At 38.9% G+C, this 12,975-nt stretch overlaps 2 protein-coding genes across 3 annotated transcripts in view; both read right to left on the reverse strand.

Annotated features, from left to right (window-relative positions):
• Nucleotides 1–7,349, reverse strand: part of LOC146463032 (uncharacterized) — a 31,992-nt gene extending 24,643 nt beyond the window's left edge. The window contains exon 1 of the mRNA XM_085084905.1: nt 6,920–7,349. Within this exon, the coding sequence (XP_084941031.1) occupies nt 6,920–6,943 (24 nt within the window). The 5' untranslated portion in view covers nt 6,944–7,349. The remainder of the gene's footprint in view (nt 1–6,919) is intronic.
• Nucleotides 13–6,763, reverse strand: LOC146463037 (uncharacterized). 2 transcript variants are annotated; one of them, XM_085084908.1, is made up of 3 exons: nt 6,665–6,763; nt 1,726–2,488; nt 13–1,007 (listed from the first exon to the last, which is right to left on the reverse strand). In XM_085084908.1, the coding sequence occupies exons 2-3, from the start codon at nt 2,477–2,479 to the stop codon at nt 67–69; spliced, it is 1,695 nt and encodes a 564-aa protein (XP_084941034.1). In that variant the 5' UTR covers nt 2,480–2,488; nt 6,665–6,763; the 3' UTR covers nt 13–66. The 2 variants fall into 2 exon arrangements, with proteins under 2 accessions (XP_084941034.1, XP_084941032.1); XM_085084906.1 differs by lacking the exon at nt 6,665–6,763 and adding an exon at nt 5,076–5,154.
• Nucleotides 7,350–12,975: the final 5,626 nt, after the last annotated feature.

Below are 12,975 nucleotides of genomic sequence, written 5' to 3' on the forward strand. Positions count from 1 at the left end.
TATTACATTATATATTTCTTGCCATTTTGCACCCTTACTAACATGATGGCCCACTGGAGTAGGTTGCTAGGCTCTTGTGGTGTTATCAAACAGCCATCTCTTGGGAGTTTGCCAGCACCAATCTAAGAAGCGAACTGGACGACAATCGTTGATCTGCTTCCACCATCCCGCGCACTGGATCTTGTATTTGACTTCACAAAGAATATCAAGCCAGAAATCGAACCAAATGAATCGCATGAAAATTATAAGCAAAAGGTGCAGTGGAGAGAACGTGTCGGCTGATTGGTCTCTCAGGTGTTGTAAAGCCTTTTCCTCATATTTTTCGTCATTTAGACGCATGAAACAGCCATCATACGGAGCGAACAGCGCCGTCAAGCCTCCACGGGGATTCCTTTTCAATAGCCCCCAATAATCTGGCATCACCCCGCACTTCTTAGCAACGTCATCACCGTACGTGTAAGCTTCTACTAAGGTAGACAATCTTCTGGAAGAATGTTTGAAGTATTCATCCCAGAAAAGCTTGTCTTTGACAGCTTCTCTCTGCATCTCATCTCTCGACGGAAGCTCACACCTGCCCGAGAACACTCTTGAGACGAAGAGGGATTGTAATTCGGAAATCGTGATCAATGAACCAAGAACTGGCCGAACGTAGCCGATGAAAGCCAGCGTTGGGTCGTCGACATTGAATACGTACTTATAGTTGTCGGTTGTAGGTACAGCGCTAACTTCGGCGGGAAGCATTGGAAATTCTGATTTGTATCCAGTGCACTGGATGACGACGTCTACCTCCTCCTCCGTTCCGTCACGGAATACTATTTTCTTTCCTTGGACGCTGTCGATAGCGCCTTTGGGGATACAGTGCTTGTAGTCTACCCTGTCCAACACGTGCCCATTCTTGTTGACGATGAAGTGGAAAAATTTAGCGTCGTTTTTCCACTCAGGGATACCGTGTCCTTGATAAGCTAGGAGAGATCCCATTGTAGTCCACTTGCAAACCCAGGCCAGTCCTGTAGGATAAAGGAGGGAACACGATTGTTTCTTGGTTTTTTTAATACCGAGAAAATTCTCAGTATTTCCCGAGGTGAAGTTGCGGTAAACGTCAGTGACATTTCATTACCAAGAGCAAACCTGGTTTGTTGAATAACTAAAAAATATTAACAATGACAGTGACAGTGGCGGTGACAATGGCAGAGGCAGAGGCAGAAAAGGTGACAATGGCCGTGACAGAGGCGTTGACAATGGCAGTGACAGTGGCAGTGGCAGAGGCAGTGACAATGGCCGTAACAGAGGCGGTGTCAGCGACAGTTGGAGAGGCGGGGAGAGTGGCAGTGACAGTGACAGTGACAGAGGCGGGGAGAGTGGCAGTGACAGAGGCGGTGACAATTGTACAGGCAGTGGCAGTGGCGGTGAGGCGGTGACAGTGGCAGTGATAATGATAATGATAACCATAACGATAATTTAATGATACGTACGTAAGGTACATTACAATTTGGCCCAAAATTACAAAGACATTGGCATGGGCAATGATAGTTGCTATAAATTGACGGTGATAATAATAATTGTAGCAATAATGGTGGTGGTAATGACAACTGATAGTATTGTAATTGAGTTTCCTTAAAAAGTAACTCGGTCTTGAGCCATAAAAAAATTCATAGAGAATTACATGTAAAGCCAAATATAAAAGTGAATATCATATCGACGCTATTCTGTTGTAACTTTGCTTACCTGGTTTGCTTTTTGTGTAAGGGGCAATGAATTTCATCACTCGCGAGGATGCCTTGTCCAGGGCCTGGGGCTTACGATTTGGCAAGATCTTGGAAAACTTACGGAAGAAATGCATCCCACGTGGTATACTCCATATTAGGCAATCAACATGGTCACACCACTCCTCTACTACGTCACTGGCTGTTTCTCCTCCGCCAATCAACATGACTCGTTTACCCTTATGGTTAGGATCAAAAGACTTGAACTCAGAACTATGTCGGATTTCACCGTCGAAATCTTGAAGAACAGTTTCTTCCAGGTCTCGATTAGGGATCTGCACACAGCCCGTGGAAACGACCAAGAACTTACTGTTAAACACGCGCCCGTTCTCGCACTCCACTCTCCATAAGTTGTCTTTCTTAGCAGCCTCCTTCACAGCGTGCTCTAAACGAATGTGTGGCCATAATTGAAATTCATCACAATAGGCCTTCAAGTAGCGCAGGAAGTCGTCGTGCTTTGGAAAATCTCCAATCTCTTTTGGCATCGGGAAATCGGACATTTCTGTTACAGCAGATGAAGAGGTTGTTTTTGTTGATCTCATGACTGTGACGATTTCAGGGTCTTCTGTAAAACACCACAGGCCTCCCACCTCAGGGCGTTTTTCCAGCGCCACAACCGTCAGTCCTTCCTCTAGCATGTGTTTACATGCAATGAGGCCCGAGCAGCCAGCTCCAATTACAATCACATCTGAACGATCTGCCTCACCTTCAGACATTTTCTTCAACTGTTAAGGAAAAAGAAAAGGAATATTCTGTTTTAGAGACAATTTGCAATGCAATACCGCGTTGAAACAAGTTTTAGACAAAAACCTCCTCTTCTCGGAAACTTGCGTTGGGAGTAGCAAACTAAACTTAAAAATTCATTACGGTATGAAAGTATACATTGCTTAGACACGACCGCATCAGCTATGCTGTAATTTTATCGTGTTTAAATAAATGCTTTTATTATTATTATTATTAATTATTATTATTATTATTATTATTATTATTATTATTATTAGTATATATTATTGATCGATCAACGTCTTCGAGAAGTTTTTGTATGGATATTCTTAGCATGAACTGCAGAATTATTAAGCGTTTTTTTTTTCGATACCGATATTTTTATCACTTTTCTGTATTTGTTGTTTGGTTTTCTACCAATAAAGTATTTTTATTTTTTTATTATTATTATTGCAATTCGATAAGTGATGGTATCAATAATGATTTTCTAAGATAACAAAAATCAAGGGTTAAAAAAATCGTTTTTTTATTGTTTTTTCAGGTCACCTTAGTAAGTGCAGAGACACCTTTACTGATCGGCATGATGTACATCTCGAACCTGAGTCGTTTGCCCCATTTCTACACCACCGTGGCCTATATCTAGCTGCCGAGGATTGTAATGTTTAGCGTATCTATAGTTACCCATCACAATGAATGAAAACTAACCGTTTTGAAATCAGTGCTTAACCTAAATACTGTAGATCGGTGCTGAGCCTTAAAATACTGTTCCTTGCCAAATTGGGACCCTGTTCACTCAGTGAGGGTCAACCATTAACCAATTACAAGCACAGCTGACCAACCAAAGTGAGGATGGTTAGCCTGTGCAAAGACGAGCATAGGCGTTCTGCATCAGTGAAGATCCGGTTTATCTTAATAGTTCAAACCTGTAGTATGTTCGCATATCAAATAGTCTCGAAAAACGATTTGTTCTAATTCAACGATTAGTGACAGTACAGCATCATCTCCGTTGTTACCAAAGGCAATAAGCATTGTTATATAACTGGTGATTTTAATTTGGATCTACTGAAGCATGAATCCCATTTAATCACCGCTCAATTCATTGAATCGCATTTTGCTTTTGGTTTTCTGCCAATGATTACAAAATCCACGAGAATTACAGCGCACTCCGCGACGCTTATAGACAACATTTGTACAAACAATACTACAATGTCCTCAAAAAGTGGTTTGATCATAAGTGATATCTCAGATCACCTACCGATGTTTTCAATTGTTTTCGGTGATTACTTGCGTAAAGACAGCAACAGCTTTACTATCCTAGATACCAGCGAGGTAAGAGTCAATGAATTTAGACACAAACTAGAACACATTAACTGGAATTTCTCTGATCAGGCCAACAATGCCAATGCCAATGATCCTAACATCGCTTACAATGTTTTCATCGATAAGTACACTGGCTTATTTGATACGTGTTTTCCTTTAAAACTATCAAAGGCAAGGCTCTGAATTCCTTTAGGAAACCTTGGCTTACTAAAAGCCTAATTAAGTCAATCAATAAGAAAAACTGATAAGTTATACAAGCAATGTACCTTCATCATCGATCGAATGAAAAACTTTTCAATACAAAACGTATAAAAGCAAACTAACTGATCTTCTTAGAGTTGCCAAGAGGGTCTGTTTTGAAAATAAAATTGAAACAAATAAGACTAACATCAAGAAGACGTGGAGGATTTTGAATTATGCAATAGGCCACCCGTAGGCCATAACATACCCGACATACCCGTTAGTAGATGAAAATGGTGAAAGCATAAACTGTAAAGAAATAATTGCGAACAAATATTGTAAATATTTCACAAACATCGGTCCAAATTTGGCTGAAAAAATAACCCCTGCCTCCAAGTCGTTCCCAGATTTTATAAGCAGTGTGTTGTCGAGCGGTCAAGCTTCACTTATGTAACCGCTTAGGAACTCAGCACAATAACTAAAGGTTTTACGGACGGTAAGGCCCCCGGAGCTGATAACGTTCCAATTTCTATCATCAAAGAAACACTCGACCGCATCTCAGATCCGCTGTTATCTATTAACCTATCCTTGTCATCAGGAGTTTTTCTAGGTAGACTGAAAATATTTAAAATTATTCCTATCTTTAAATCTGAAAATGCTAGCTTAGCGCAAAACTACCGACAAATTTCTATACTTCCTGCCTTTTCTAAAATTTTGAAAGAGCTGTTTATAATCGCATATTTCGTTTCTTTGTCGATGATAATAACATATTATTTAAACATCAATTCGGTTTTCGTCCCGCCCACTCTACCTCCCACGCTTTTGTATTTTCCCTATGTAACAGTTAGAGGGGAGAGTATCAATTAAAAAATGTCAAAAAATTATGATCCGTGTACATAATTATGTTCCTGCATTTTCCATTTCTTTGCTCGTGAGTCTGCCTTGTCGAGTAACTAGTGACTGGTGCAGTTAATTAATCCAGTTAGTTAGCATTTAAAACCTTTAACATCCACCTTTGGTAAATCGGGTACACTGAGATGCAGTTAGATGACAGTTACGATAGATGAGTGTACTTAACGTTGGACTTACCTTCCCGGACTTCGGAAAATGTGTCGCGTGAAATCATTGCTTAAAACTCTTAACAGGAATATTATGCATGAATGATTACATCTTAATTTACCTCCCACATTCTTTTCTCCTACTTTCCATTTTCTTGACTTTACATTTAATTTCTTTCCTTTATTTTATGTCCTCAATAGAATGTCCATTAACTGTTGTGTTCAAAGTTGAAATCTCCAAACATCCTTTTATGCTGCATACGTCTACGCTATTTTTTTTTCTTCATTCCTTTTTTCATTCTTAAGGAGGTTCCCAACAGCTTTTCTGGCATTGGGGTGGATCTTTTCAAATCAATATTTTGCATGGAAGGCTTGCTTCGATTTCCGTCATTCTACACGACCTTTTCAACCTATGATCAAATTGCATGTTTCTGTTGGTTAAATGTTTGTTGCTTGGAAACAAGCCTCCCATGCTGTCGTTTTTAGGGGACTCGTATTAAAAACGACTGTGTGGGAAGCTTCTTGGATACCACCATGCGAAATATTGATTTGAAAAGATCCACCCCAATGCCAGAAAAACCGTTGCTGGCTTCAACAAAGCCTCAGATCACAATAAGAAAGCATACATGCACTCATGTTACAATCACGCAAGAAATCAAAACAAACCTTTGACTTCCATTCGTTTCTGTCTTAACATGGACTAATGGAATTATTTGAAACTATAATGAATTACAAGTCCAACTGAATAGCATTGGAGCACGCTTCATTTATGAGACCCCGTCATGCTTTCTTGCGGCCTAATTAAAGTGGATAAATGCCCGTCCCTGGGGAAGGCTTCTCTAAAGAGCGTGTTTGTCTTAAGAGCTAGAGAGTGTTGGTATTTGTACGAACAAGCACGATCACAGTTGGGATAAATGAGATCGCGAGTCAGTACTAAATATAGTAGGAGACTGACGCTAGAATCCACTGTTTCGGTGCTGTACTCTAAGATCATTCGTCCACGAGTGTTCAATTCTATTGTTGTTATATTAGGACAACAGTGAGACAAAAGAAAAAAATATGTCGTTGAGACCCACTCGAGTACTATGATCTATAGCGTCACGTGATTTGTGATGTGGTCCGGTACTGGAGAGCTAAAAGGAATGAGTAGGAATGGAATAAGAAATAAAATAAACAGAAAAACACCTTCAAGTCGTCGACAGGGTCCTGCAGACGAGTTGAATACAATTGCCTTGTTTGCAAGTTGGTGATCAACAAGATTGGATCAAACTGGATTTAGATTAATATTATTGCTTCTTTTGTGTAATTACACTACAAGCAGTTTGGTCACGAATTTGATTACACTGAGAGATTAACTCAACAGAAAAATGGCAAATTTACACAACAGAAAAAAAAATCTGAAAAAGCCGTTGCTTGACACGATCAATGTGAAGAAATTTAGGGCCCGGATTGTGAAAACAATGAAACATTATTTACGTATGTGTACTGACCGCCTGAGTATTGCAGACTTACCAGATTATGAGACTAATGGAAGCCACCTTTTAAAGGAAAATAACTGAAAGGAATAAAACCATGGAACGCGCAATACAGCTGTAAGAAATAAATAGTGGGAAATCTAACCTTTTTTTATAAAGTTGTTCCATGCAATCCTGTGGTCTGTAATTGTACTGACTCCTGATTGGTGTTAAATATATGCGATTCGTGCATGTCATTTGAAAACGTATTTATTTTAATTTGGAAACATACGCAGCACTCATGTGCCTTACGGTTGACTTTTCTTGTCCCGCTTTAAGCGTTTTAGTACAGTTTATTCAAATCAGTTGTTTCTGGACGAGATGACTACTTATATTACAGTAGGCACTAACTTTGGCTCACCTCCGTTGTGCTTTCTGAGCACATATCATGAAGTATATCTATTTCAACTGTCAGGTTTTACTGGTATCAGTTGTCCCTAGTATCTGATGTGATTTTAACCAAGAGTGTTCAGAAGCTTCAGTCCTAAGACTGTCCTATGATCTCTTGTTTAATGTCTTGTCTGCGGCCGGCCCTGGCTCATTTCGTAACCAGTAGTTTGTACTTTTGTGGTCCTTTTGTTCTTGTAAGCTGTGTTTGTTTGTAGTTCGTTGGAAGCCAAATAAATATCTGCGCAAGGAGAATTGAAGTATTTGACCCACTGACGTCCGTGATTGAAGAAAAGTCCATTAAAATCACCGATAAAGGAACTAGCGGAAGAAAACTTCTTCTCAAACAAATTTGTTAACCCCAGAAATAAGGGTCAATTCTCAGGTGAATTTTGACAAGGCTTAGCTATTTAACTGTCTCTGGATATGTCATCAAACTACTTTCTTGATTGTTTCGGAATCCTTTCGGAGAAAATGGCAACTGATATGTGGTGAACAGTTCCAATACACGAATCGACTGCCTTAGGACACGTCTGACCTTTTATAACAAAGAATACTAAAAATAAATCCAATTTAGCCTGGAGCATTGTAGCATCAATGAACAAAAGAACGCTTAATGTGATGTGTCTCATCGACACAGGTATTTTGTTAATAGTTTTCTTTGTTATTCGCCTGTGACTTGACTCAACAGGGAAGTAACTGAGGCCTTGAGGGGGGGAGGGGGGGGGAGGGGTCGGTTTTGGTCTCTCGGCGCTGGGTCGAATTCATATAATGAGACGCCAGGTGGAGGAACTACCCGGGGGGGGGGGGGGGGTAGCCCTAGGAATTTTAGGTGGGGGTGTGTGGCTCGGCACTTCAGATCATATTTCAGACGAAAATATATGCCAGTGGCTTTTGAGCTGTTAAGCGGTCGCTCACAAAAAGAAAAAAAAAAAAAAAAAAAAAAGCCGTTCTTGCCGTCGTGTCGCGTCGTAAGTCGAAAATGCATCGGGTCTAGTGGAAAATTTTGAAGATGTGACTCGCGTTTGACAGTATGTTTTGTACTGAGCATTCGAGAAAAGCTTTCTCAGTTCCTGAGAAGGAAAGGAGAAAAAAGAAAAGGAACTGAGGGCAGTGAAGAATCCACCAGTAAACATCCAGTGGAGAATGTGAAAGCGAAAGTGACCTTTGAACTTATATCAGGTTTGGCTGTTTATTATCATTTATTAAAAAATGGATCATTGTATAATGCAATTCCGGGAATTTGATTGGCTTAGCGGCCACGGTATATTTATGCGTTATTGACCAAGCGTGAGGTCAAGATGGCTGGATATTATTGGCCAAGTTCTTTTTTTGCGTTTTTATGGACCGAGACGAAGTCGAGGTCCATAAAAACGCAAAAAAAGAACGAGGCCAATATCCAGCCATCTTGACCGAACAACCTTGGTCAATAAAGAATTTATCATATGGCTTTACCTTCAAGTTAAAACTACAACAACAAAACAGGACATGAGACTTCTCTACTCGGAAAGAAATTCTTCATAGCCGGCCGGTGCAAGATTTATTTTCAGTACATTTTTGGATTAGCATGTAATCGTGGAAAACAAGGAATCCTAAATTATCTTAGGGCTCTAACTTTATAATGGCTTAAAGGGAGTATACAATTATTGAGAACGAAAAATTTAGATTTTCGCAAGAGCGGGAAGATTTGAATAGAATCCGGCAAACTCGCCATATTCAGCTGATCGCACGGTGGCGTAAATAATAAACATTTTTCCACAGTTTTCGGCTTCCAATCATTAATTCTTGAATGGAACAATAGATTTTGAGATTATATGCAAACACAAGCCGAAAAAAAGAGCGGGTAAATCAGAAAACTGGGCGAAACTTTAATAAGATTTTGTTGTTTACAACAAGCAAGACGCGGCTAAATTAAAAACGTGAGCTTCTTCGGCGAACTTGAGAAAAATACTTTTCTGAACTGCTCTAAACACTTAACGCATCTTCCACTACGCTATGATTTAAATACAGTCATTGCAAACCTAGAGAATTTATCAATTTGGCACTGGACTTGAGACAATTGTTTTTACAAAATCAACTCTATCTAAAATCCTACACGCAGAGCAACTCACCGGTTCAACTCACATTCATTGTAGCTGAAACAACATTTTCACTACACCAGGACGATTCCATTCTCTTTCCTTTCGTTTAGGTAAATGTTGAGAGTTTACCGAACTTTTTATTGAGTGTTTTCCCCCAAAACAACGAGAAAATCGAAGAAAAGATTGCATTGTTGTTGGGATTAAACTTTCGATGCCAAGTGAACGGGCAACGGGTAATCCCGAGCGGGCAAGATAGCTCCATCTTGCCCGCCCGGGTAGCCAATCACAGCGCAGGATTTGACTCACCTTGCCCGCCGGATAGAGATCATTAAAATGGTCTTCTGGTTGTTCTTGCTAAGCGAAACCAGCCATAGGCTCGATTTCCGCCGTTCCCTCGGGTCCGGCTTTCCTTCCTCATTTTCCCGAACAGCGGCTGGTAATCGAGCCTAAACCAGCCATAACTTACAATATTTCTTGATTGTTTTTAATAAAACAATTATTCCATTCGCGTTTGTTGGATATGAGATGATTTTAGCCAGCTCGGCGCTTCGCACCTCGTTGGCTGTCTGTCGATCTCATATCCAACGCGCGCTCGTGGAATAATTGTTAAATATATGTTTTTTTGTTTAGAGTCCGTGATTATTCTAGCCTGCGAATACATCGGGGCCGGGAGCGATGAGAGGCGGCTGTATTCGCAGGCTATGATCATTCAAGAAGCTGGGGAAGTTCCGTGCAATGATTTAAATTGATTACTGTGACATGTTTGAAAGTTCATAACTTTGCTCTACTTTACGCTAGAAATATAATTCCTGCATCGCAGGAAAGCTTAATCAATATACTATACAATTATTGAATCGAAAAGGCGGTAGCGAAATGATTTCTACACGAAAAAACGATGCTTATTTTTCATTCCGGTGCACAACACAGCAATGTCCACATACCGCATATTCATTTCGATCGGAAAGCAGTTTCAAAACACATAGTAAAACCTTTGACACACGTATATAATCTGTCGTTTGTCACGGGTATTGCCCCTTCTGAACTTAAAAAAGCAGTCGTTACACCAATATTTAAATCAAACGACAAAGAATCATTTTCAAACTATCGACCGATTTCAGTTCTATCATGCTTCTCAAAGATTTTAGAGAAACTAATGTATAAGAGCGTTGTCAAATTTTTGGATAAGCATAGCATTCTAAGTGAAAATCAGTACGGTTTTCGGAAGAAGCGTTCGACAAATCTCGCTATATAATGGAACTTTTAACAAAGATATCAAAAGCCATTGACGATAAGGAATATACCATGGGTGTGTTCTTAGATCTCTCAAAAGCATTCGACACAGTAAATCACAATATCCTTTTATATAAACTTGAACACTTTGGCATAAGAGGAGTTGTACTGATTAGAATGGTTCAAGAATTATTTGTCGAATCGAGAACAAATTGTCAAATATAAATTGACCGTCTCAAACGGCTTGACGATAAAATGTGGAGTACCACAAGGCTCTGTTTTAGGACCTCTTTTGTTTTTGATCTATGGCAATATATGATATAACTAAATCCTCTCAGATACTGTCTTTTATATTATTTGCAGATGACACGAACTTATTCTTTAGCCATAAATATCTAGAAACATTATATAAAACGATGAATCAAGAACTTAAACAGGTATCTTTATGGCTGAATGCAAATAAGCTATCTCTTAATGTCAATAAAACACAATTCATGATTTTCAAAACTAAAAAGAGGAAGTTGAGTTATAAAGCAACGTGATTATTAATGAACAACCAATTAATCAAGTGAACTACACCAAATTTCTAGGATTATACATTGATGAAGAACTCACTTGGAAATACCATATTAACCATGTCACAATGAAAATGGCAAAAATGACCGGCATAATGGCCAAAACAAGACATTTCTTACCTCTTAAAACACTACTCACATTGTACAACACCATGATCTACCCATATTTAACATATTGCAACATTATTTGGGCAAGCACGTATCCCACTAGATTAAAGCCCATCCTCAGGATACAGAAAAAACTTATCAGGATTATAACCTTCGCCAATTATACAGAAAAATCTGGACCACTGTTCAAGTCATTGAAAATACTGAAGATCTTTGAATTAAATACGTACCTGACGGCAGTTTTCATCTATTCATATAACCATGACAAATTACTGGCATTCTTTGATAACTTTTTTCAAACTAATGAAAGTATACATTCCTATAATACGCGATCTTCATCAAAGGTACATATCAAATTTAGAAGAACAAATTATGGCAAATTTTCTATAAAGTTTAAGGGAGCAATTACATGGAACAGCCTTCCCATTGAAATTAGAAACATAAGTTCGTTTAACACATTCAAAACCAAACTTAAAGAGTATGTTCAAGATCATGTTTCATAATCGTTTTTGTTTACAATAAGTAACATGTTAGTCAAGAAATAGCTTTCTAATTAGTAATGTAAGACAAGAAGTCCGCCTTCTGCTATTAACTGATTTACATATCTATTTAAATAAATTTAAGCGAGGATCTTTTAAAAAGCTCAACAGAGCTTGCTGGATCTCCTGCCTTTTGATGTAACAGCTTATTTCATAACAAAATGGTAAATAAAGACACTTCTTCTTATCGGATAGCGAATTTTATTACCGCTTTTCTGCAGTAAAACAATGCAAGCTGTTACGGGGCAGCTAATCAAAAATTTTAAATATTTTCGAATTCTCCAGAGTCTCTCCTAGCGACCAACCGCTGGCCAAAGAGCCTGACGACTCTGGGCACGAGATTGGCGACGCCCGGCACGTGAGCAAATTGTCAAGTGCAGTGAAAATTAAAAAATTTTTAATTCAAAAATACGTTTTATTTTCCCTTGATCTGGCTCGGTAATCAATTTAAATAAAGTTAACCTTCTCCTTTAGCGAGTTAAAATTCTTAGTTTCTTGCCGGGTTACCTTAGAATCTTGTCAAAATAATTAATTATTTTCTTGAATTCAAAATAATTTCAACGGCTTTTCTATGATTGACGTCAACCAAACTTTATCGGATCTGAGTCTTTTGAAGGCGATAGGTCGCGTGTTATTGGTAACTGCTGTAATCCCGTGTTGCGGCTTGTCGATTTCATTCAAACAGCAAGTTCAAATAAACATATCTTGGGCAATATTTATCATACAGACATTAGAAAGGTCTCTTCAGAGCTAGTCTGCAAACAGCAGACGTATTTCCGGTCGTTATTTTTCGGGGGTACGACCGGAAATACGTCTGCTGTTCGCAGGCTACTTTAGAGCTTACTTTGTGTAGGTTTTGTAGAGATAAAGGCAGCTTTAATGATCAGCAGTGAAAAACAGAAGCGTTTCTCTTGGCTTTCGAAACTATTTTTAGATTCATCGCCTACCTTTTGTTACATTAGAACAGCAAAGCCGTCAAAATCTTAAATTTCAATTACGTCATTACAACTGACCAATCAGGTGTTTTTCTTAAAATAGCCGTGCAGTATGACCCGCGCTACCTTTAGATTAAAAATAAAAACTATCCTTGGAAGAGACCCATGTATGGAGGATGTGTTCTCTTACCTCATTCTTCTCTTTTTTTTACCTCATTCTCATGCTCTCCGTTTACGCCGGATTTGCTCCAAAGACGAATTCTTCGAACATCGATCAGCAGAATTGCTCTCACATTTAACAAAACGAGGCTATAAAGACCGTTTTGTGAAAGAACAAATCTTAAGAGCCAAACAGATACCCAGAAGTGAGACATTACAGGAACATAATCATGATAAAGATAAATCCAACACCCCAGTCCCCTTCACGATCACTTATAACCCAGCACTCCCTAATATTCAAGAAATACTTCACAGGAAACAGCCTATTCTCAACTCCACAGATCGCCTTCAAAAAATATTCAAAGATAAACCATTTATCACTTACCGTCGTTCACCTAACCTA

Source organism: Pavona decussata, unplaced genomic scaffold (genome assembly GCF_977016875.1).
Source record: "Pavona decussata unplaced genomic scaffold, jaPavDecu1.1 SCAFFOLD_181, whole genome shotgun sequence".
Lineage (NCBI taxonomy): Eukaryota > Metazoa > Cnidaria > Anthozoa > Scleractinia > Agariciidae > Pavona > Pavona decussata.

Excerpts from the sequence above, each read along its gene's own strand:
- LOC146463037 (XM_085084908.1), bottom strand. The coding sequence starts at position 2,479 with ATGTCTGAAGGTGAGGCAGATCGTTCAGATGTGATTGTAATTGGAGCT. Across the intron at positions 1,008-1,725 it reads TTACACAAAAAGCAAACCAG|GACTGGCCTGGGTTTGCAAG; the intron begins GTAAGCAAAGTT and ends TTTATCCTACAG.